Source organism: Lolium rigidum, chromosome 7, assembly GCF_022539505.1.
Source record: "Lolium rigidum isolate FL_2022 chromosome 7, APGP_CSIRO_Lrig_0.1, whole genome shotgun sequence".
NCBI lineage: Eukaryota > Viridiplantae > Streptophyta > Magnoliopsida > Poales > Poaceae > Lolium > Lolium rigidum.
Window position 1 is genome coordinate 43800838 of NC_061514.1, and position 24018 is coordinate 43824855.

Consider the following 24018-nt stretch of genomic DNA (forward strand, 5'->3'; position numbering starts at 1 on the left):
CAGCAAAACTCACATAAAAGACATATTGTAATCATTATAAGACTTTACACCGTCTTCCTTGTTGTTCAAACTCAATACTAGAAATTATCTAGACCTTAGAGAGACCAATTATGCAAACCAAATTTTAGCAAGCTCTATGTATTTCTTCGTTAATAGGTGCAAAGTATATAATGCAAGAGCTTAAACATGAGCACAACAATTGCCAAGTATCACATTATCCAAGACATTTTGCCAATTACTACATGTAGCATTTTCCAATTCCAACCATATAATGATGAACGAAACAATCAACCTTCGCCATGAACACTAAAAGTAAAGCTAAGAACACATGTGTTCATATGCAACAACGGAGCGTGTCTCTCTCCCACACAAGCATGATGTAATCCAATTTATTCAAACACAAACACAAACAAAAACATACAGACGCTCCAAGTAAAGCACATAAGATGTGGCCGAATAAAAATATAGTTTCAAGAGAAGGAACCTGATAATTTGTCGATGAAGAAGGGGATGCCTTGGGCATCCCCAAGCTTAGATGCTTGAGTCTTCTTGAAATATGCAGGGATGAACCACCGGGGCATCCCCAAGCTTAGACTCTTCACTCTTCTTGATCATAGTATATCATCCTCCTCTCTTGACCCTTGAAAACTTCCTTCACTCCAAACTCGAAACAAACTCATTAGAGGGTTAGTGCATAATCAAAAATTCACATGTTCAGAGGTGACACAATCATTCTTAACACTTCTGGACATTGCTCGAAGCTACTGGAGTTTAATGGAACAAAGAAATCCATCCCACATAGCAAAAGAGGCAATGCGAAATAAAAGGCAGAATCTGTCAAAACAGAACAGTCCGTAAAGACGAATTTTAAAATGGCACCAGACTTGCTCAGATGAAAATGCCCAAATTGAATGAAAGTTGCGTACATATCTGAGGATCACTCACGTAAATTGGCATAATTTTCTGAGTTTCCTACAGAGAATTTAGTCCCAGATTCGTGACAGCAAGAAAACAGTTTCTGCGCAGTAATCCAAATCTAGTATTGACTTTACTATCAAAGACTTTACTTGGCACAACAAAACACAAAACTAAGATAAGGAGAGGTTGCTAAAGTAGTAAACAACTTCCAAGACACAAATATAAAACAAAGTACTGTAGCAAAATAGCACATGGGTTATCTCCCAAGAAGTTCTTTTCTTTATAGCCATTAAGATGGGCTCAGCAGTTTTAATGATGCACTCGCAATAAATAGTATTTGAAGCAAAAAGAGAGCATCAAGAGGCAAATTCAAAACACATTTAAGTCTAACATGCTTCCTATGCAAAGGAATCTTGTACACAAATGAATTCATGAAGAACAAAGTGACAAGCATAAGAGGATAAAACACGAGTAACTTCAAGATTCTCAACATAAAGAGGGGAAACTTAATATTATTAAGATGCATATAACCATATTTCCCTCTCTCATAATAACTTTCAGTAGCATCATTGATGAAATCCACAATATACCCATCACTTAAAACATTCTTATCATGGTTCATATGCATAGAAGTATCATTAATTTTGGCATACGAAGAGTTCTTCTCATTAATAGTAATTGGAGCAAGATTATTATCAAGAATTTGAACATGGTAAACAAGTTGCATATTAAGGGAATTGTTTTTGGTAATCCAATCATGACTATGACAAGTTTCATAAGGATAGTTATAACCTATATCATAGCATTCTTTATAATAATCATCAAAGGTCGGAGGCACAGTGTCATCATAAGAAATAGAATAGTTATCTTTCACAGTTGGTGTATCTGTGTCCATACCATCATTGTTATTAGAAGGAGATGTATCAAACACATAATGATCAGTAGCAAAAGGATTTTCAAACACCTCTTCCCCAAGCTTAGAGCTTTCTATATCATTATGGGAGGAAGCATGGATAGCACTGACACTATGGCAATTATTATCATCATCATTTTCAGAATTAGTTTCCCAGAGATTTGCAATATCAAAAGTAGTGTACTCATTCAAATCATGATCACTAATGTATGTAAAGAGCATATGAAGATCGTCGTATTTAGATTCATTATCACAATAATCATTAGGAGCAACATACTTACGGTTACCTAGCGTTATCTCATTCACGCGGGGATACGCTGTTACCTCTTTCTTTTTATTCTCCTTCTTCTTCTTCTTCTTCGTTCCCTTCTTCTTCTTCTTCTTCTTCTTCTTCTTCTCTTCCTTCTCCTCGTTCCCTTCTTTAGGAGGAAGAGGCTTGAAGGGTGGCTTGTCCGCATAACCTGATTTACTTTCAGAAACAATAAAAGAAACTTGGGAGGATCCCTCCTTTTCATTAATTAGTTGAAAACACACGATGGTCCTATCATATTTTGGCAAGGGGTCATCTTCTAAAATATTTTGTATGTAAGTATTTGTATGGCTATTATCAATGCAATAAGAAAAACACCCATGCAGGACATCATCAATATCAAGATCGCTTATATGTAACAAAGAGATTTTTCTCGACAGTTCTTCACACCCCAAAAATAAAGTAAGTTCATCATGCTGATTAGGAGTAATTTCGTCATCACAATACAAATTTGCAGCACTAATTGGGTTCAAATTATCATTGGAGGAGCATTGAAAATTAAAATGACCCACTTCATGGCAAACTTCACAAATAAAAGGATAACTAGCACAGACTTTTTTACCAAGATCATCTAAAGCCCTAGACCACTTTCTAGTTTTTTCATTCATATGGTGGATACAATATTCATCTTTGCTTATTGCAATCATTAACAATAATTTCATCCTTCATGCAAGCCTCTTTAAAAGGTTCATGATACTTATCAAAATTCTTTTTAGGCAATTCGAAATGAAAAGCAAAGGCTTTATAAAGATTTGCAGCAACTTGAGAGTCAAGACCATAAGTAGCACTCATATCTCGAAATTTATCAGTATCCATAAAAGCTTCAATGCATTCATAATCATAATTTATACCTGACTCTTCACCTTTGTTGTTCTCCCATCCTTCAGCGTTCTCCTCAATCCGATCAAGAAGATCCCACTTAGCTTCAACCTCCTTGCTTGTGAAAGATCCCTCCGAACAGGCATCCAGATAGTCCTTGTGTTGTCCTGAAAGCCTCGCATAAAAATTGTTAACAATAACATTACGGGGAGCTCATGAATGGGACATTTGAGCATTAGTGACTTCAATCTCCCCCACGCTTGAGAAATACTCTCTCCATCACGAGGATAAAAGTTATAAATATAATTCCTATCAATATGCACTTCATGAGGAGGATAAAATTTAGAATAAAAGAGAGGTACAATTTCCTCCCAACCAAGAGAATGACTATTCTCCAACAATTTATACCAATGCACCGCTTTGCCGTGACAATGAAATAGAGAATAGCTTCTTCCTCACTTCATCCATAGAGATACCTGCACACTTGAATAACCCGCATAATTCATGCAAAAATAGTAAATGATCTCCAGGATGGACAGTTCCATCCCCTTCATAGTGGTTATCCATAACATGTTCAATAATTTTCATAGGTATTTTATACGGAATACTTTCAGCAGGTGGATTTAAAATATCAGAAGCATCATTAGAGTTGTCGCATATGGGAGACAAAGCATTATCAGAGCAAAATATTTCTTCCAAAGCTGAGGAGCAAAAAAGATTATTTTTATATAAACTAGCTTCCCCAAGCTTAGACTCATCCATAGTATTAGCAGTGATTGCGTTCATACTAATATGTTCCATGGGTTTTTTAATTTTCGGATCAAACCATCCATGTCTTAAATCAGGAAATAAAGTAAGAAGCTCATTGTTGTCCATTATGCCAAACTAGTGTAAACAAGAAACAAAAAGATGCAATTGCAGGATCTAAAGGAAATAGCTTCGAGTACTTACGGCGCCGGAAAATAGCTTAGTAGCCGAAATCCGGAGTGTGAGTACCTTTTACCTTTCCTCCCAAGCAACGGCGCCGTAAAAATAGCTTGATGTCTACGCCCCTCCTTTTCCTCGTAGACGGTGTTGGGCCTCCAAGAGCGAGAGGTTTGTAGAACAGTGAAGCAAGTTTTCCCTTAAGTGGATCACCCAAGGTTTATCGAACTCATGGAGGAAGAGGTCAAAGTTATCCCTCTCATGCAACCCTGCAACCACAAAGCAAGAAGTCTCTTGTGTCCCCAACACACCAAATAGGTGCACTAGTTCGGCGAAGAGATAGTGAAATACAGGTGGTATGAATATATATGAGCAAGTAGCAACGGTGCCGTAAAATAGCTTGCTGGCGTGTAGTTGATGGTGGTAGTATTGCAGACAGTAGTAACGCTAAGAAACAAGTAAACAAGCAACGATAGCAGATATTTAGGAACAAGGCCTAGGGATTACACTTTCACTAGTGGACACTCTCAACATTGATCACATAACAGAATAGATAAATGCATACTCTACACTTTTGTTGGATGATGAACACATTGCGTAGGATTACACGAACCCTCAATGCCGGAGTTAACAAGCTCCACAATTACTCGTTCATATTTTAGTAACCTTGTAGTGTAAGATAGATCAACTAGACTAAACCAAGTACTAACATAGCATGCATACTCGTCACCTTCATGCATATGTAGGAGGAATAGATCACATCAATATTATCATAGCAATAGTTAACTTCGCAATCTACAAGAGATCATGATCATAGCATAAACCAAGTACTAACACGGTGCACACACCGTCACCTTTACACACGTGCAGGAGGAATAAAACTACTTTAATAACTTTGCTAGAGTAGCACATAGATAGTAGTGATACAAAACTCATATGAATCTCAATCATGTAAAGCAGCTCATGAGATCATTGTATTGAGGTACATAGGAGAGAGATGAACCACATAGCTACCGGTACAGCCCCGAGCCTCGATGGAGAACTACTCCCTCCTCATGGGAGCAGCAGCGGTGATGAAGATGGCGGTGGAGATGGCAGCGGTGTCGATGGAGAAGCCTTCTGGGGGCACTTCCCCGCTCCGGCAGAGTGCCGGAACAGAGACTCCTGTCCCCCAGATCTTGGTTTCGCGATGGCGGCGGCTACAGAAGGTTTCTGCGGGTTTCGTCGATTCGTCTCGGGGTTTTTAGGTCAGGGGCTTCTTATAGGCGAAGAGGCAGCGCCAGAGGGCTTCTGGGGGCCCCACACAACCAGGCGGCGCGGCCCCCCTGGCCGCGCCAGCCATAGGTGTGGGCCCACCAGGGCTCCCCTCTGGCGGCTCTCGGGTGTTCTGGATGCTTCCGGGCAAAATAGGAACCTGGGCGTTGATTTCGTCCAATTCCGAGAATATTTCTTTACTAGGATTTCTGAAACCAAAAATAGCAGAAAATAGGAACTGGCACTGCGGCATCTCGTCAATAGGTTAGTTCCAGAAAATGCATAAATATGACATATAATGTGTACAAAACATGTAGATATCATCAATAAAGTAGCATGGAACATAAGAAATTATCGATACGTCGGAGACGTATCACCCATCGATATAACCTCGCAAGTACAGGGCCTTCAGATGTCTGTAGCTTCTTTCTCGTGGCTTCTCAAAGATAACCGGCCGTGGGCCGCAGTCAAGTTGTGCCACAGGTGCTTCGTCTAATCCTGGAGCACTAAACTCCGTCGGAAGGATGAGCACCATGTTTGTGCCAGCCGATGTTTCATCATCGGCTTTCTTTTGTCTGGGGCGCCACTCTTTCCTTTGTGGCCGACCTCTTCATCGTCTTCTAATTCCTCGAGGTCTTCCACCCGAGAGGACTCAGCGTGCCTGTTCCGAGGCGGGAGAGGCCCTAGACGTTTGAACACGGACACGTTAGCTGCATCCTTCCTCTTCTGTCTATATTCTGGGCAGTTGCCGATTGTAGGCAATCGGCTCATTCCTGAATCCCAGCAGTGTCTGAAGAAGGGAAAGTCCCAGTGCCTATCCACGTCGTCTTTCTCTCTCGACTTTTCCTTGGCGTGGCGCTCATATCTCTCCTCGTCGCGCTCCCGCCGATGATGTCTCCTGGCATCTCTAGCCAGACGATCCCTTTCATCATCGTCGCTGTATCGTTGGCGTTGGTCATATCGACTCACATACTTGTTGAGGAGGTGATCAGAGAGAGGTCGCTGATATCTTACATTCTTCACTTCTCCCTCTGTGACGTAGCGCTTGCCATCGTGCCGGAGCCGATCGCGTGGAGCGGCTTCCTCTGTGTCCTTGCTATGAGAGCAGCTGCCCTCGTCTCCGTCCTTACCGGAGTGGTGTCCAGGTCCTACCATGTTGATATTGAACGAGAATCCTGGCTGGCACCCTCCTGGGTAAGTGCACTCCACCATGTTAACGGCGGGGAAGGGGTGTGTGTCGACTTTCATGGCGTACTGGCTGAAAATTAAACGCCCTTGTTCTATCGCCATTTGGATCTGCTGACGCCACACCCTGCAGTCGTTGGTGGGATGGGTGAACGTGTTATGCCATTTGCAGTATGGCTTCCCGTTCAGCTCCTCGCGCCGTGGGGATCTTGTGGCCTTCGGGTACCTTTAGCCGCTTCTCCTTAAGTAAGAGGTCGAAAATCTGCTCAGCTTTGGTAACGTCGAAGTCAAACCCTCTCGGGAGGACCTTGTGGCTTAACCCACTTGCAGGACACGGGTCTTGCCCCCGAGTCCATTCAGCCACTGCTACCTCTTGATCTCCCGCGAGCCTTCGTCTTCATCTCGCCTCAACCACGACCACCACACGCTTGAATTTATCCCGGTATACATCCGGGTGGCGCTGTTCATATACGACAGCCTTCGCACCATGTGCGCCGGTGAAGGGTAGTCTCGCTTGGGAGGCCACGTCCTTGATCGATGATGCGAGACCCACCACCGCCAATTCGATCGCTTCCTTTTCAGCCACACGAGCCGAATAGCATCGGTTCCTAACGGTCCCGAAGCACCGGACGTATTCTCGACACTCGTTTCTCCGCGCTTCGACGTACTTGTGCTAAATCGGCAATGCCAGCCTCGGAAGCCTCTGAGTGATACTGCATGTGGAACTGCTCTTCCAACTGCTTCCAAGTCCGGATTGAGTCTGGTGGCAGCGATGTGTACCACCGAAAAGCCGATCATGTGAGGGACTGTGCGAAGAACCTCACACGCAGCTCATCTGATGCTGAGATCGTGCCCAGCTGTGCCAAATATCGGCTCACATGCTCGACGGAGCTGGAACCATCTGATCCATTAAACTTGGAGAAATCAGGGAGCCGATATTTGGGTGGTAACAGGATCACCTCGTACTCGTTGGGGTACGGCTTGGAATAGCCGATTATCCTTCTTTTCGGCACCATGCCGAACTGGTCTCTCAGGATGGTACTGATCTGATCCGCGGTGCTGGCTGCCGGGGTCGAACTCTGAAGATTCGCCGGAGTGGCATACTTAGCCAGCCATGCTTGCTTTTCCAGCTCTGAGCCAACTGCAGGAGCTGCGCTCTGGAGGTTTGTCGGAGTGGCATACTTAGCTAGCCACGTCTCGCTTCTCAAGATCCGTTCCCCGAAGCTCCTCCCGTTGTTCCGTAAGTCCCCGTCGTTGCGGTCCGGTTTGTGAGTGCCCGAGCTATCGCAGTCCGGCACGTATGTGCACGTGTATCCGTGAGGGATCTCCTTAGGCGCCTCATGCAAGAACCGGTAGTCACTAGGGTCACCACCGATCTTGTAGACGACGTATGCCGGTGAATTCGGCACTTCGGTGCCGCCAACGCGAATGGCAGCGGTGGACAGGATCTGGAGTGGCATTTCTCCTTGGTAAGTCCCGAGAGCTGGTCCCGACGGAGAGTACCGATGCCTCATGATTTCCCGGATCACCCGAAGAGCGACACGCTCCAAAGTGTTCACCAGGCTCTCAGAATGGCGGTGCAGCGAGTGAGCTACCAGGAAGTTAATCTCCTGACGCAGGGACCTGGTGCGTTATTCTGACGGGGCGGACAGGTCCACTCCATCGAGTGCGCCTTCAGGCGCGAACCCTTTCCACCTGATGCCATGTGAGCGGGTTCTGTGAAAAGAGCCGATGAGGTCGGCTTCGAGGAGTGCTTTGACCTCGTCGTACTTCTTCTTGAGCTCCTCGGTCAGATCCTCGTACGTGACTGGGGTGCCTTCCGCCATCTCAGATGTAGATGGCGATGGGGTTGATGTCGAAGATTGTCCCACCGGGCGTGCCAGAATGTGTTGCGGTCAGAAACCCACCGGCGAGCAGCGACGGGCAACACAAGTAGAGCCGGGAGGCTCACAGGATCGCGGCCGGCCCCGGGTCCCTCCGAGCGACGGCCCGCAAAGGCTCGGCACGCACGTCCGATGCTCGGTGCAGGAGCGTGCCACCTGACCTATACCCGGTCGGGAAGGTGATGGATGTGCCTCGCTTAGTTTCCTCGCATGGCATACACGTAAACATTAAATACGAGCCTCGATCGGCTCTCAGGTTGTCCTGTGAATCGGCTCAAAGAGCCGATCCACCCATGATCCGTACGAGGTGTACGAATATATGGTGGTCCTGCTTGATCGAAATAAAGCTAAAACGACCTACTACGATTTAGGGTTTTCACCGCATAATCGGAACATCCTACTCGTGATTGAGCCTAGCGGCCACGCACGGTGATCGTAAACCGACCCTAGACAAGGCCTAAAAACCAACACGAGGTTGATCCCCGGAACATCCTGTCTAGGGCTAGCAAACTACACCCTACGCGCCACTGGATCCTTCAACCCGTTTGTAAGGCCTAACTATGCAGATATTAAACTAATCGTTGTAGAACAAGGAGCAATCATAACGGATCGGATCTACTGAATAATGATCAAGCGGGGTGCCGACCTTACACCTAAGATAGGTGTAAAGGCGGCTAGACGTCTCAGGGTTGCACGACGATAGCATATGATACGATGAACAATGCTAACCCTAACACGTCTAAGATAACTACGTTGCTCGCCATCAAAAAGGCTTCAGTACGAGCAACACATGAACAACGAATAGACATGTACCGCCTAGATCGCGAGATGCGATCTAGGCAGCATGATGCTTACCCGGAAGAAACCCTCGAGACAAGGGAGTTGGCGATGCGCCTAGATTGGTTTGTGGTGAACGTGATTGTTGTTTATTTCATAAACCCTAGATACATATTTATAGTCCATAGACTTTCTAACGTGGGAATAATCCCAACCGTGCACGAGCCAAACTCTAACTAACCGACACGTATCCTACTATATTACAGATACACGGGCAAACTAGCCCAAACTTTGTATATAAGGCCGATTCATGTATTTCTTCCATGTATATCCTTCAAGCCCATCTTCAATCGCGGCCCACCTCTGATCCGGTCAAATTCTGGTGATAACACTAGGCATCTCCTGATTTGATGGGCTAGGCATATCTTTCGTGGGAAAGATATCCTCAAAGAAAGTCGCATCATTCAATGCCATAACTGTACCGATATGCATGTCGGATACCTCAGATTTCACTATAAAAAATCTATAGTCAATACTATGAATGCATATCCCAAAAAACATAATTCACGGTTTTTGGTCCAACCTTGCGCTTCTTGGGTATTGGCACATTCACTTCCGCGAAACAACCCAAAATATGTAAATAGGAGAGTTTCAGCCTTTTTCTTTCCCATTCCTCAAATGGAGTAATGGTTTGTTATTTATGGGAACACGGTTTAGGACATGACACATGGTCATTATCGCCTCCCCCACCATACCTTGGATAGACCCGATGTATGTAACATGACATTAACCAAATCAGTTAGAGCACAGTTCTTTCTTTTGGATACCCTATTTTACTGAGGTGAGTAGGGAGGCGTCCTCTAATGGATAATACCATGCTTCGCACAAAAAGAATCAAAGTCATTGGAAAAATACTCTCCACAATCAGACCTAAGATGTTAACGATCAAGTTGGTTTTCTGCTTCAGCTTTATAGATTTTTTAAGTGATTAAAAGCTTCATCTTTAGATTTCAGAAGGTACACATAACAATACCGAGTGGATTTATCAATTAAAGTCATTAAAATAATGTTTCCACCTTTTTTCAACTCGCCATTCATTTCACAAAGATCTGAATGCATGAGTTCCAGCGGTGAAAAATCTCTTACCTCGGTAGTTTTGTGATACTTGCGAGGTTGCTTAGCTTGCACACACATACTTGATACTTGGAAATCTTGACAACAGTAAATTTCAGAATTAAATTCATATTGGCTAGCCGTGTCGTGCATTCAAAATTAATATAGCAAAGTCGTGAATGAAAAATATTGGACTCACAATCATTGCAAACATGATTACTAATTTGAGTACATAAGTGTGACAAAGATATGTGGAACAAGCCTCCGCACTCATAATCCTTTCCATCAAATTATTCGTACTTAGAAATTACAACTTTATTGAACTCAAAAACCAACTTAAAACCATCTCAACATAAAAACGATCCGTTGGCGAGATTCTTATTGATGGCAGGAACATGCTGCACATTCTTGAGCTGGATGGTCTTCCCCGAAGTAAACTACAGATTTATTGTACCAACACCATCAACATAAGCACGTGAGCCATTTCCCATCAGCACGGAGCAAGTCCTTGTGATCTAATAAGAAGAAAAGATGAAACATCAAAACATACGTGTATTGCCACCCATATCAATCCACCAATCAGGAGAGTTACATACTGAAATGACAGTAGGAAAAATATTGTACCCTGCGTCCTTCATCTCAGTATCACCACCAATAACAATATTTGCGGTCGCCTCCATTCCCACACTTATCATAGCGATTCGGGCAATTAGGAGCCCAATGATCGAGCTCACCACAGACGTGGCAAGCCCCTTTCTTCCTATCAGTCTTCTTCTTGAAGTTGGTTGAGTGTGAGGCCTTGTTCTTGCCATCAAATTTATCTTTGCCTTCATATTTATTCTTGTTCTTGAATTTTTGGGATTGGAAGTTTTTCTTCTATACCACATTGGCACTAGAACCTCCCCCAAATCCTCAAGCACTTGTGACCTTTGCTCTCGCCTTTTCTTCCACATGAAGAGACACAACGGGATCCGAAACTGGAAACTCTTGTCTCTTATGTTCCAGAGAATTACCAAAGTTCCTCCATGAAGAAGGAAGCATGACAATAACGACACCGGTCACAAACGTGTCTAGTAAGGTACACTTAAACTGCTTAAGTTCTTTCACAAGTGACTGTATCTCATGAGATTGCTTAACAGTGGAGCGCTCACCAGTCATCTTGTAGTCATAGTATTGATCCATGACATTCAATTCAGTGCCAACAGCCGAGACCCCAAATTTGACCTCGAGTGCATCCCATGCATCCTTACCATGATCAAAAGTCATGCACGTGTCAACAATGTTGTCAGTAAGAATACTGAAGAGAGCCGTCTTAAACATGGCATCGACTTTCTTGTAACCTCCCCCCCTGAGCAGGAGAAAGACCACCCTCGGGTTTTCCAAGAATGGCACTATAGGAGTTCAGGTTTTGAAACCAGAGAACTGATCTGGTGCGCCATATCTTATAGTACGAACCATCAAAGAGAGACGGTCTTGTAGCAGCAACAATGCCTCTTGTATTTATTTACCTACAATCAGATTTTTGGATTGTTGAATATATAAGAAAACTACTATATAATTTAATTCGAATAAACAATTGATACATCATGAATAGAGAAAGCAGGTGAACTAAACATGCATATCAACAAAAATAGAGTAGAGAGATATTTGTGGTCAGGGCACTGAAGGTCATGTCAATTGTGGACTACGGTTGAATCTATTTAATATACTACATCTAGAATTTATGGTACGATGTATCGCAAAATTTTCCTTCTTAAGTTATTTCACCAACAAAATTCTTTTTTTTGCAGGGAAAAAGGGATTTTATTGATTATGTAGGGATATTACAATCAGCCTTAATCGCATCAGCGATTTTTGGCGGGAAGTTCTGAAACCAAAATTCAGTTCTATTTTGTCATTTCCCTATCGAAGCTAATCCGTGGCTTGCCTGGTTTGCCTCGCGATTAATCTTCTTTATTCCAATCTCTCTTTCCTTAACTCTCTCCCTAATAACACTAACTCTATTGGCATACATCGACAGGTTCGGAGACCCAGAAGAGATTAGCTTGATCGCCTCCGTGCAGTCTGTCTCTAAGATGATAGGTTCAGTTGTCTAGTTCAGCGCGAAGCCCAAACCCTCCTCCATAGCGGCCAGCTCTGCATATAGTGCATCCGCGCATGAACGCAGCTATCTACAAGCTGCGAAGAGCACCCTTCCTTCAACATTCCGGAGTATCATACCTGCCCCAGCCTTTCCATCTGGTGAGAATGCACCATCCACATTGAGCTTGACATAACCCTTCTCAGGTGGCCGCCATTGCTGTTTGACAGAGGGCTGCACCTGCTCGCACCGTGTTCGCCTCACGGGTCCTTTCCCCTGGTCAATAACCTGTTTCCCCTTCACAACATCTATTACCAGGTGTTGCTCAATAAGTTTCAGAGAGTCCATATAGCTCAGAAGGAATCACTTGGCCGCTTCAGCCAGTGCAGGTTTCTTGTTGTGCGTAATCTCATTGTGTATATGCCATATACGCCACAAGGTCATCAAGAAAGGGGTCTCTGATTGTCATTGGAAAGTTTGAGGGTATGGAGGAACCAGTTCGGGTTGTGCTCAAATATCAAGTCCTTTCCTGGCATATCCCACACTTGCGCTCATAGCTCCCCAAAGTTGTCATGCATATGGGCATTTGATCATGGCATGGAAGGTGCTTTCAGGTTCAGTGCCGAATATCAAGCATGTATCCAGCATCGCCATACCCCTTTTATGCATATTCAGTTGGGTTGCGAGTGCATTTGTCGCTAGTTTCCAAGCGAAAATACGAACCTTTGGTGGAACTGGGCATTGCCATATCAACTTCCACTCAGCACTCTCCCCGCGCGGGCCGTGCACTCGTCGTTTGACGTCCATCCTTCTGAAGCATCTCCTCCAGCCCTAAACGATAGGCGGTTCTTACGGTGAAAACCCCAGACTTCTCCGGGTTCGAGGCTATGAAATCTGCTTCGTTTCGGGTGGACGGCCAAAATTTCAGAATTTCATGGACATCAATTGGCAAGAAGCCAAGAACCAACGTTGAAGGAGCTCTGCATTCCATGTTCCGTCAGGACTAAAAAAATCGGACACCCACCGCAACCTGCATCTCCCTTGCCTTGTGATAGGCCGCAGGTGTGATTCCCTCGGGATCCAAGGTTGACGCAATGCTCGCACACTCGCTCCGTTACAAATCCTTTAGATTGTGCCTTTCTTCAGCAGCTCCAAGCCATACTCGATGGCACGCCATGTTGCAGAGGCATTGCCTAGGAAGACCGTATCCGTGAGAAGCCCCAGTGGGAAGTATTTTGCTTTGAGGACCTGCACACAGAGAGTATCCAGCTGCTGTAACATCCTCCAGGCATGTCGAGCCAAGATCGCTTGGTTAAAAAGATGCATGTCCTTAAACCCGATTCCCCCTTGATCCTTGGGTCGCATCATACTGTCCCATGAAATTCAGTGTCTTTCGCTTCCCTTTTTCCTCTCCCCACCAGAAATTTCGTATCATTTTCGTGAGTTCATCTAGCAAGCCAAAGGGGAGCTTGAAAATACCCATAACATACACAGGTATAGCTCGCGCTATAGCTTTAATCAGCACTTCTTTGCCTCCTTGTGACAAATAATTTTCAGCCCACTGTATCAGGCGCTTGAGCAGCTTTTCTTGCAGGCTCTTGAATTTCCCTTTATTCATTCGTCCCACCGGTGTTGCCAGCCCAAGGTATTTAGTCTCAAAAATTTATTGTGTCACCTGTAACACTTGCTTTAGGCTAAGCCATTAGGTTGGATTATTCCCAACTTTCTGCCATCCTTCCTTTTGCTTTGATTAGCTGTTGTCATGCAAGAAGTTGTGAGTGGTTCGAATGGTTCTCGACATGAACCCTAAGGCGTAAGCCCGCTGTTTTGATAGGATAGGATGGTGCTGGAACTGGATTCTTGCAGCGTCAGTAGGCTCAAAGAGAAGAATGAAAATAAATAGAGATAGAGGTCTCAGAAGTAGGGCCTATGAAAAGTACAGTGCCTTCTTGTTCTTGTTCTTCTGATCGATTGATTCAATTGGATGAAAGGGAAGAGAACACCAAAACTACTAGCGAAAAGCACTTTCACCTGGCTAGCACTTAGCAAGGTTAGTTTGCTTGGAAGGGGAACTAATGACTAAAGCAAGAGCAATACATCGATATTGATTGGATTCTGTGCAACCACTGCTTGATACGCATCAGAAGTATGCTTTATTAGCTTATTGAATCAAATCATCAGGGAAAGATAGACTGTCTATCATATATAATAGTGGATTCAGCTGTTTTCATAGGTCAGTAGCAGTCTTGTAAGCAAGCCCCATATGTTCAATCTATACAAGAAAGAAGAAGGAATTACAGCTTTTAGCGAATCACTTCAAATGCAAAGTGGATAGAGGGAGGTTTTAAACACCGCCACCTGCGGCTAATTGACAGGTGATATACATACAAATAATCATAGCTGATAAAAAGCCAGCAACACATTTTTGATGTTTCTCATCTCCCTGTAATTTCTCTTGGTCATAATCATTTAGATCTGCTACACGTCTAAAGGTTTCATCGTTTGCAAATAAGTCAAATACAAATGGATGTATATCTTTTGTATAGAGGAATGAGATATGTTGATAACCTTCCACAACTGCTGCATGATTATAGAATTGATTAATTGATAATGATCTAACGGCGTCTGGTATGATCATAGGGTCAGCCCCACTCACAGACCGACCACATGACTCTCCGAAAAGGAGGGAACATTTACTTGTGTTAATCAGCTGTCCGGTGGTATTAGCATATTTGGACAGAACCATGCTAATCCTCGTCACCTCCTCGGCATTTGCACAGAAAAACAATAACTATCATCCGCAAAGAGGAGATGTAAGACACCAGGTACTCGCCTACAGACCCGGAGGGATCAGATGTGTTGGTCCTGTACTTCCCTTTGCAACAAGGCCGAAAGACCATCAGCGACAAAAAGAAATAAAAAGGGAGAAAGGGGGTCACCTTGTCGAAGACCTCGAGAAGGGGAAAACGAATCCAGAAGGGTCCCATTGAATTTCACCGAGTACGTACTTCACAGTGGTGACGCATGACATTATCCAGTCCACCCACCTGTGAGCAAAACCCATTCTTTCCATCGCTTTCCTGAGAAAACCCCAGTCGATCCTATCATAGGCTTTGGACATCTTAGAATCTGCAAGTAATTCAAGAACTGAACATAAGGTTATACTAGCAAAAGTGCCCGTGCGTTGCGACGGGATAGTGAAAAGTCTTCATTAAGAAGATGCACAATGGTACACTCCAATGAAAGCGCAGCCTAGGCCTTCGCAGCCCCATCAAATTTGGTTAAGTTCGATGTAGGATTAGGACAAACTTTTAGATATAAAAAATGTTAGCACAACCAAAATAGGGTGCCTCATAGTCTAGCAAATTTCGGTAAAACTGGGGTGGTACCACATGTTTGGTACATTAATTTTCGGAGGTGGTACCACATGTTTAGTACATTAATTTTTAGATGTTATAGCATAGCTATTGCTAGCTGATTGTAACCCTATGTTCATGGAATAAAATCTCAAGTGTTTTCCCAAAAGGAAAAGACAAATTCTGCCCCATTATCAGTGCGCCCCCGAGTACAACACACAACACAAATTATTCAGATGTACCCTTATCAGTGCGCCCCCGAGTACAACACACAACACAAATTATTCAGATGTACCCACTAATAAATAAAATCCTTAATAATTAGGAATATGTATTTGATCTAATTATATTGATCAGAGTTGGTGACTTTGCCCGGATTTGTATCTGTTATTTAAGCAAGAAGATGTAATGTTGTCAAGGTCATAGAAAGGGCTCCGACTGAGATCGAGCAGTTTTTATTGTCCTTTGTAGCGCGACGCACGGCCAAACACTGAACATGTCGTTAAATTATCTATGGAGAAGCAGCAGTTATGTACGTACTTACATAAACCTCCTGAACACAGAGCAACCTTCAAACCAAACTGCACAACGACCGTGGTGTCCAGCGGAATGTACATATAGCTGATCTGTACCTGAAATTGTACAGAAATTTAGTTCTTCAAACGCATCTTCAGACTAAACTGAACATGGATGATGTCTGTCCTGCAGCCGCCGAGCGACATGCCTGTTTGATGTGCAAAGTTGGCTAGCTTGACGTAGAGATTGAACTGCTTGCTTATGTGGACTTGCTTCTAGCCGAAACCCACAACCACAAGAAAATTGATTGCCCCGCGCGTGTCTCCCAAGATCGCCCGACCGATCCATCACCGTGGCCCAGCCACGCGCGAGGGCATACGCGTCGTTGTGTTCTTGGGTCTGGAGCATGGCCACATCGATTTAGCCAAGCGCCTCATCACGCCAGTCCACCTGGTCTCCACGCCGGCCAACCTCATGCCCCTCGCACGGCACCAGCCAGCTCGTAGTGCTTCATCTCCCGGTGCTCAGCTCAATTCAAGGTCCTCCGACTCGATCTTGATGATATAGAAGCTCCGGCTCACGCGTGATCGAGAGTTTGGCAGACGGCCACTCCGGCGAGCGGCGACTCGAGTTGCTCTAAGCGGTGCTGTTGCTTGTGCGCCTGTGCCTGTCCTACTGTTTAGTGCGTCGGAGGCTTGCAGAGGGCGAACCGTCGATCCAGGCTTCCCTTGCCGACGGAAATCTCGATTTCAAGATTCGGTGGCGAACGAATTCCGGGCGATGTGTTGCGGTTTATTTCGTTCGCCTTTTTACAGGGTTTATGTAGGAATCATCCAGGGAGGAGAGGGACTATATATGGTAGATTTTATTTATTGGCGAGCAGGCGATTCGATTTGGAAAGAATCGTGGAGTTCGGTAACAACTCGTTCCGCTTTTCTATTGTTGCATGGTCGTGCATGTTCTGTAGCGATCATCATTGGTTTTACACCTGGCCGGGTCCACTACAGCAATCATGTTTTTAACGCTGCCGGTTTCCAGACGACGCACGGAAGCATTGCCAAAGGAAGATCGGTTTCCGGACGAGCTACAACACAAATCAAGGCGACGACACAAGAAAAGTAACGGACGAAAGGGCCTAGCGGTCGGACGAAGGCGTAAATTTGCGGACCAAACCACGGAAACGTTAGCCCCTTTATTATTAGGTATAGATATAGACGTCTGACTCTATCAATCTCCCACTTGAAAACCTAAAGTTGCACACAGATCTCGTCTTTTGCAAACACAAAGTATCTGCTGATGTGCATATTGATCTACTTAATTAGAAACAATAATTTCTCCAACAACTCAGAAGTACAAATCTTTATATAAAAGAATCTACTCATAGGATACATTAAATTAAATTTTCTTGAACAAGTTACAATCATAAGGCTTTATATAAACCTCTAATCATATGCTCATCTTTAAGTCACGCTACATACTTCAAAATCGCGCTAAAGTTTTGCATACATGGCAAAATTGTGCCAAAACCCCTAGCTAGTACTTGCAGTCGGGCCTCGGGTACTTCCTCCAGGGATCGGTGCAGTAGTTGGCGATCATGTAATTCTTCTGCACCTGCCAGAGGCGGGCCTGCTCCGCGGTGTCCAGCTGCTGGTGCATCCACGCGCCAGTGGAACTAGCACACGCCGCCGGATCCTGCGACGACACACACCCGGTAGCCGTGTACCCCTTGTACGACGCCACGAACGGCGCCCATGTCCAGTTCGTCTTTATGCTCCCGCCGCCGGTGGCCCATGCCTCCCCGTTCCACAGGCTCGCGTACACCCGCATCGGCTGCTGCGTCAGGAACGGCACCCCCGTGTCCGCCTGCCGGTTCCGGTACTCCCGAATCGGCGTCCCGTCAACGTAGAACCTGCGTGCATGCAGAGGTACAGTACATATGAGATTTCACAATAATAATCTTCGAGAACGTGATCGAAGGGACCGTTGCCGGCGTACGTACAGGATGTTGATGGGGTTCCAGACGATGGTGTATGTGTGGAAGTCCTTGGTTGGATCGAACCACATGCGGAACTGCTGCTCCCGGCCGCCCACACCCTGGCTGAAGATGTTGGTCTGCACGGTGTAGGGCTTGCCGTCCAGGTTCCCCAGGAATTCGAAGTCGATCTCGTCGTGGTGCGGCCCCTGCGGCGGCGACGAAAGCTGCACATACATAGTAAGCACGAGAGTCAGTACATGCATGCCCCAAGTTCGACGAAAGCGTTAAGTCCATGCTCGGTCGTCCTTACGTAGAAACTGGCGACGGTGCCGGCGGAGTTGCCGGGGATGAGCTTCATCTTCATTTCCCAGCGGCCGAACAGGTACTGGTTCTTGGACTGGAACCCGGAGCCGGAGGCCTTGTCCATGGTCAGCGTCATGAGGTCGCCGCCGCCGAGGATCTTCGCGCGCCAATCGCCAAACGTGATGTCCACGTCCTGGTAGAAGTTGCCGCCGCGGGCCACGCCGGCAGCCAGCAGCACAGAGCACAGAATCACCGCCAATGTTCTCTTTCCATTGGACGCCATCGATCGTCGATCGGCAGCACTGTTCTACCGGCCGCTATGCTACTTGCTGATGGTTATGCTGTGTTTGTGTGAGGCCAACGGGTGCAACTTGTGGGTTTTATAGGCCAGTGGAAGGAGCAGGATGACATCCTCTGATTCCTTCTCAGGAGAGATAAGAAGTAGGAAGTAGGACTGTAGGAGTGATTAACCGCCAATCATATTTGCTGATATTGATTACTCGCTTATTTTTAGTACTACTCATCCCAAAGAATATTGTAACCAAGGATGACGATGAATGAATGGATAGTCAGTTAGTCACTTGATCCCAGTTTTGACCTCGCAGATTGACATTTTTTGACACTTACTACCTCATTTAGCAAATTATCTTCATAATTACCATATTTAATTGTTTGTCACAAGTACTATAACAACACATATTTTTAGAGAGTAATGAACCGACAAATTTTATGCATGGTTATTCATTTGGTATTCTTTTCCATTCTTTGGTTCCAACTTTGAAACCAATTTTTGAAAAAAAATTAATGCTGCGTAATTATTATTGTAGTATATACTCCAATCAGTGCCTCTTATGGTATTTGTGGGGCCATGTTTCTATAGATGGCCATCTGATACTCTCATATCACATAAATATTTTTAATCAGAAAAACATAATACTACCTCGTTCCAAAATATAAGGCATATAAATTTGGCCAAAAGTTATTATTTCCTATGTTTCGCCAAAGTTACAGACAAAATATGAACCTTTAGAATACAAAATCCTTATCAATAGATCCAATATCTTTCTTCATATTTTTGATCAAACTTCGCAAGATCTGACTATTGACTAAATCTATACGTCTTGTATTTGGGAACGGAGGTAGTACAAAATAGGCTTATCTCATACACAAACATAAATGATGATTTTTAAAAATAAAATTTGACCAATAAAAGTCAACCTACTTTGAAGATCTAACTATTACTTGTAGACAATCACTAGTACATGTTAGCTGATAAGGGGTGGCCCGATTTTCTCAGTAAGCGACGGTGGTGATGATGATCACGGGGTGATAGCAGCGGAGGAACACGACGATGTAGTGGATGATAACTTGTATGACGCAACGAGATCTCTCGATTGGTCCCTGTCGCCAATGCAACAGCTCTCAACCCTGCAAGATATTCGCAACTCCACACACTTGCGCACGTAGCCGCCGACCACGAAGCGGTAAGTTGCAACCTTTTAATTCCCAATGGAACAGCAGATCACACAAGACTTTTTCAGGATCTACACAATATCAAGCAATATGGTGTAGGGATTCAATAGTTTTGCATAAGCAAACAACTAAGAACTAGGGTTTATCTTAAATGGGGTCTAAAGCAGCTAGGGGGGCGTCCTGGGCACTTATATAGGTGTCCGGGACAAGTTCTGGTCGAAAAGATACAAAGAAAACCGACCCAGAATAGATCTGGTCGAGACAGACTCGGACGCGTCCGGTCTGGAATCCGGTCAACCGGGCTGTGGACCGGGTGGTCCGGTCGTGGGTCCGGTCGACCGGGCGGAAACCGGGAAACTGCGAGGTTTCCGGTTTTCGTCCGGTACGAGCATCAAAATCCGGTTGGCGCCCGGTCCGGTTGGCGCCCCGGTCAACCGGGTCAGGGACCGGGCTGCCCGGCCTGGGGGCCGGTCTGACCGGGTGCAGAACCGGCCTGGACTTTCTGCTTCTCCTCTCGCGCCTTCCTCCCGCTCCTCCCTCGCGCGTCCATGAGATATCTTCATGTCCAGCTCCATGTCCAGCTTCACGTCCATCTTGACGTCCGTCTTCATGTCCAGCTGCTCCTCTCCTCCTCGTGCGATGCTCGTCTCTTCTTGATACCTGATGATACATAAGTAATAGGACTTAGGCAGTATAAAGTTCTCATCAATCAAAGTACCGTTTAGAAATAAGTTCACCTGTTGTTTAAGTAGCTTCGCACGAGCCCTTGTAATTGGTCCAATCCGAACTTCATTGGACTTGAGCTTCACATCAGGTTCATCTTCAACTTGCAATGACGGAGGTAGTAGTGAGGTAGGGATGTCCTCATCATCTCCCCCCCCCCTTCAAAAGGCGTCGACCCCGACGCTCCAAGGTCTTCTCCGTCATATGGTGTCAAATCAGCCACATTAAAAGAATTACTGACACCAAACTCATCAACTGGAAGATCTATCGAGTATGCATTATCATTGATCTTGGCAAGCACTTTGTAAGGACCCAGCACCACGAGGCTTCAACTTAGACTTCCGCAGCTTCGGGAACCTATCCTTGCGAAAATGTACCCAGACCATATCACCAGGCTTGAATAACATCTCCTTACGCTTCTTGTTCATCCTTGCAGCATTGCTCTTGCCTTTCTTCTCTATCAACTCTTTAGTCTTCACATGGATCTTACGCAAAAAATCTGCCCTCTTGGATGCCTCCATATTAACTCTCTCGTGTATGGGCAAAGGCAACAAGTCAAGTGGAGTAATGGGTTTGAAACCATACACCACCTCAAAAGGACATAGCTCCGTGGTAGAATGTACCGCCCTGTTGTAAGCAAACTCCACATGCGGCAAACACTCTTCCCACTCCTTCAGGTTCTTCTTGATCATGGATCTCAACAGCTTGTGACAATGTTCTATTCACCACCTCGGCTTGACCATCGGCTTGGGGATGACAAGTAGTACTGAACAGCAGCTTTGTCCCTAGCTTTCCCCACAGCGTCTTCCAGAAGTAGCTCATAAACTTCACGTCACGATCAGAAACAATAGTCTTCGGGACTCCATGTAGTCGAACAATGTCCCTGAAAAACAGGTTAGCAATATGCGACGCATCGTCGCTTTTGTGGCAGGCAATAAAGTGTGACATTTTAGAAAATCTGTCCACTACCACAAATATAGAATCATGGCCTCTTTTAGTACGCGGCAAACCCAACACAAAATCCATACTTATATCCTCCCAAGGTGTAGTAGGTGCCGGTAAAGGAGTATACAAACCGTGAGGCTTCAGCTTAGACTTGGACTTGTTGCAAGTAATGCGTCTCTTCACATACCTGTCCACATCCCGCCTCATCTTTGGCCAATAAAAGTGGTCAGCTAGCATGAGTAGCGTCTTCTCACGCCCAAAGTGACCCATCAAACCTCCAGCATGTGATTCCTGCAATAAGAGCAAACGCACAGACGATTCTGGAACACATAGTTTGTTAGCTCTAAACAAGAACTCTAATTAAAGCATACATATCTTTATCATATATAGGATAGTTCAACTTAGCACCAGACAGTTTCTCAGAAAAATATGCAATTGGGCGACCCTCTTGCATCAACACACCACCAATTCCAATACCACTAGCATCACATTCAATCTCAAATTGCTTATTGAAATCAGGAAGTGCAAGCAACGGTGCAGAAGTTAACAATCATTTCAGTTCATCAAAATCATGATCTTGGGCAACGCCCCACTCAAAGACAACACCCTTTTTAGTCAATTCATTCAAAGGTGCAGCAATAGTAGAAAAATTGGGCACAAAACGGCGATAAAACCCAGCTAGACCATGAAAACTTCTTACTTGACTCACATTCATGGGAGTAGGCCAATTTTGAATAGCTTCAATTTTAGACACATCTACTTCTACTCCATGCTTAGAGACAACATAACCCGTAAATATGACCTTATCTTTGCAAAATGTGCACTTCTCAAGATTACCATAGAGTTGACTATCACGCAACACTTGCAAAACATGTCGAATATGTATAATATGATCAGATTCATTGCGGCTGTAGATTAATATGTCGTCAAAATACACAACCACAAACTTGCCAATAAACTCACGCAAAACATGGTTCATCGGCCTCATGAAAGTGCTAGGTGCATTAGTTAAACCAAAAGGCATTACTAACCACTCATATAAACCAAATTTTGTTTTAAAGGCTGTTTTCCACTCATCCCCTTCTTTCATCCTAATTTGATGATAACCACTACGCAAATCAATTTTAGAGAACACAAGCAAGCACCACTCAATTCATCTAGCATATCCTCTAAACGGGGAATAGGGTGACGATATCGAATAGTGATATTGTTTATAGCTCTACAATCTACGCACATACGCCATGTACCATCTTTCTTAGGAACAAGAATAACAGGAACAAGCACAAGGACTAAGGCTTATGCGGATATAACCTTTGTCGAGTAGCGCTTGTACTTGCTTCTGTATCTCCTTCGTCTCTTCGGGGTTCGTTCTATATGGTGCCCGATTGGGTAGCGAAGCTCCGGGAATCAAGTCGATTTGATGCTCAATACCTCGCAATGGTGGAAGTCCTACGGGTACCTCATCTGGAAACACATCGCCAAATTCCTGCAAAACATTAGAAACACCAAGAGGAAGAGGGGTCATGTCATTAGAAACCAAAACCGTACCCCTGTACAAGAGCACAAGAGGCATGGCTGTAGGATCCTCACTAAATTCTCTCATGTCTTCTTTGGTGGCTAATGAGACTAAGGAATTCACTCTCTCACTTTTCGTTATATCACTCACAACAGTACAATTCTCTCGCCTATCAATGGATGCATCTTCCAAGTTCACTTCAACTTTCTGACGAGACTCATTGACAATTTGCTGTGGTGTCATAGGCTGTAAGTTGATTTTCTTGCCCTTGAACTCCAAGTGATATGTATTGGCACGGCCATTGTGTTGCACAGAACGGTCATAGAGCCAAGGCCGACCCAATAGTAGGTGACACACCATCATAGGAATGACATCAAAGTCAATGCAATCCTTATACGGTCCAATAGCAAATTCAACACGCACCATGTGGTTTACCTTCATCTCACCATTGTCGCTCAACCACTGAATATAGTATGGATGCGGGTGCGGTAGATACTTCAACTTCAGCTTGGTACACAACTCCTTGCTTGCTAAATTGCGGCAACTCCCGCCATCAATAATGACCTTGCAAGCCTTGTCGAGACCAACTAAAGCTTTTGTTTGGAACAAATTGCAGCGCCGAGTAGATGCACTAGGCAACACATTAAGAGTACGCTGCGACACAACAATGGTGCGAGCATCGACGGATATGCATCTTCACCATCGTTGTCATAGTCATCATCTTCTCGGAGCATTAGGATCAACATCATCTCCAGCCTCATACTCATTGTCCTCATTGATAATCATGACTTTACGGTTAGGACAATCTCTCTTGAAGTGACCTTTGCCACCACATGTGTGACAAACCATATCACGGTTACGCGCAGTAGACACATTAGAGCCACTCGTACTTGTAGCAGACTCGGACTTCTTTGTGTTAGACACATTGGAGACCGGCTTACTAGGAGTAGAGTAAGGGGCGGAGCGTGTTGAAGGCGCCGGCGCCGTAGATGGGGCCGCGCGGGGTGTGTAACGCCCAGCTCCTGTAGCTCGTCC

The 24018-nt window shown here is 44.9% G+C and overlaps 1 protein-coding gene across 1 annotated transcript; it reads right to left on the reverse strand.

Annotated features, from left to right (window-relative positions):
• Positions 1 to 17581: 17581 nt before the first annotated feature.
• On the reverse strand, positions 17582 to 18609 carry LOC124671241 (xyloglucan endotransglucosylase protein 7-like). Its single transcript, XM_047207641.1, has 3 exons — positions 18334 to 18609; positions 18048 to 18247; positions 17582 to 17957 (listed from the first exon to the last, which is right to left on the reverse strand). Exons 1-3 carry the CDS (start codon positions 18607 to 18609, stop codon positions 17582 to 17584), a joined length of 852 nt encoding a protein of 283 aa, XP_047063597.1.
• Between the last annotated feature and the right edge of the window lie 5409 nt (positions 18610 to 24018).

Bases quoted from the DNA above. Each gene is read 5' to 3' on its own strand.
- LOC124671241 (XM_047207641.1), bottom strand. From the start codon at position 18,609: ATGGCGTCCAATGGAAAGAGAACATTGGCGGTGATTCTGTGCTCTGTG. The intron at 18,248-18,333 runs GTAAGGACGACC...ATGTATGTGCAG, and splicing joins GCACCGTCGCCAGTTTCTAC to CTTTCGTCGCCGCCGCAGGG. The intron at 17,958-18,047 runs GTACGTACGCCG...GCATGCACGCAG, and splicing joins TGGAACCCCATCAACATCCT to GTTCTACGTTGACGGGACGC.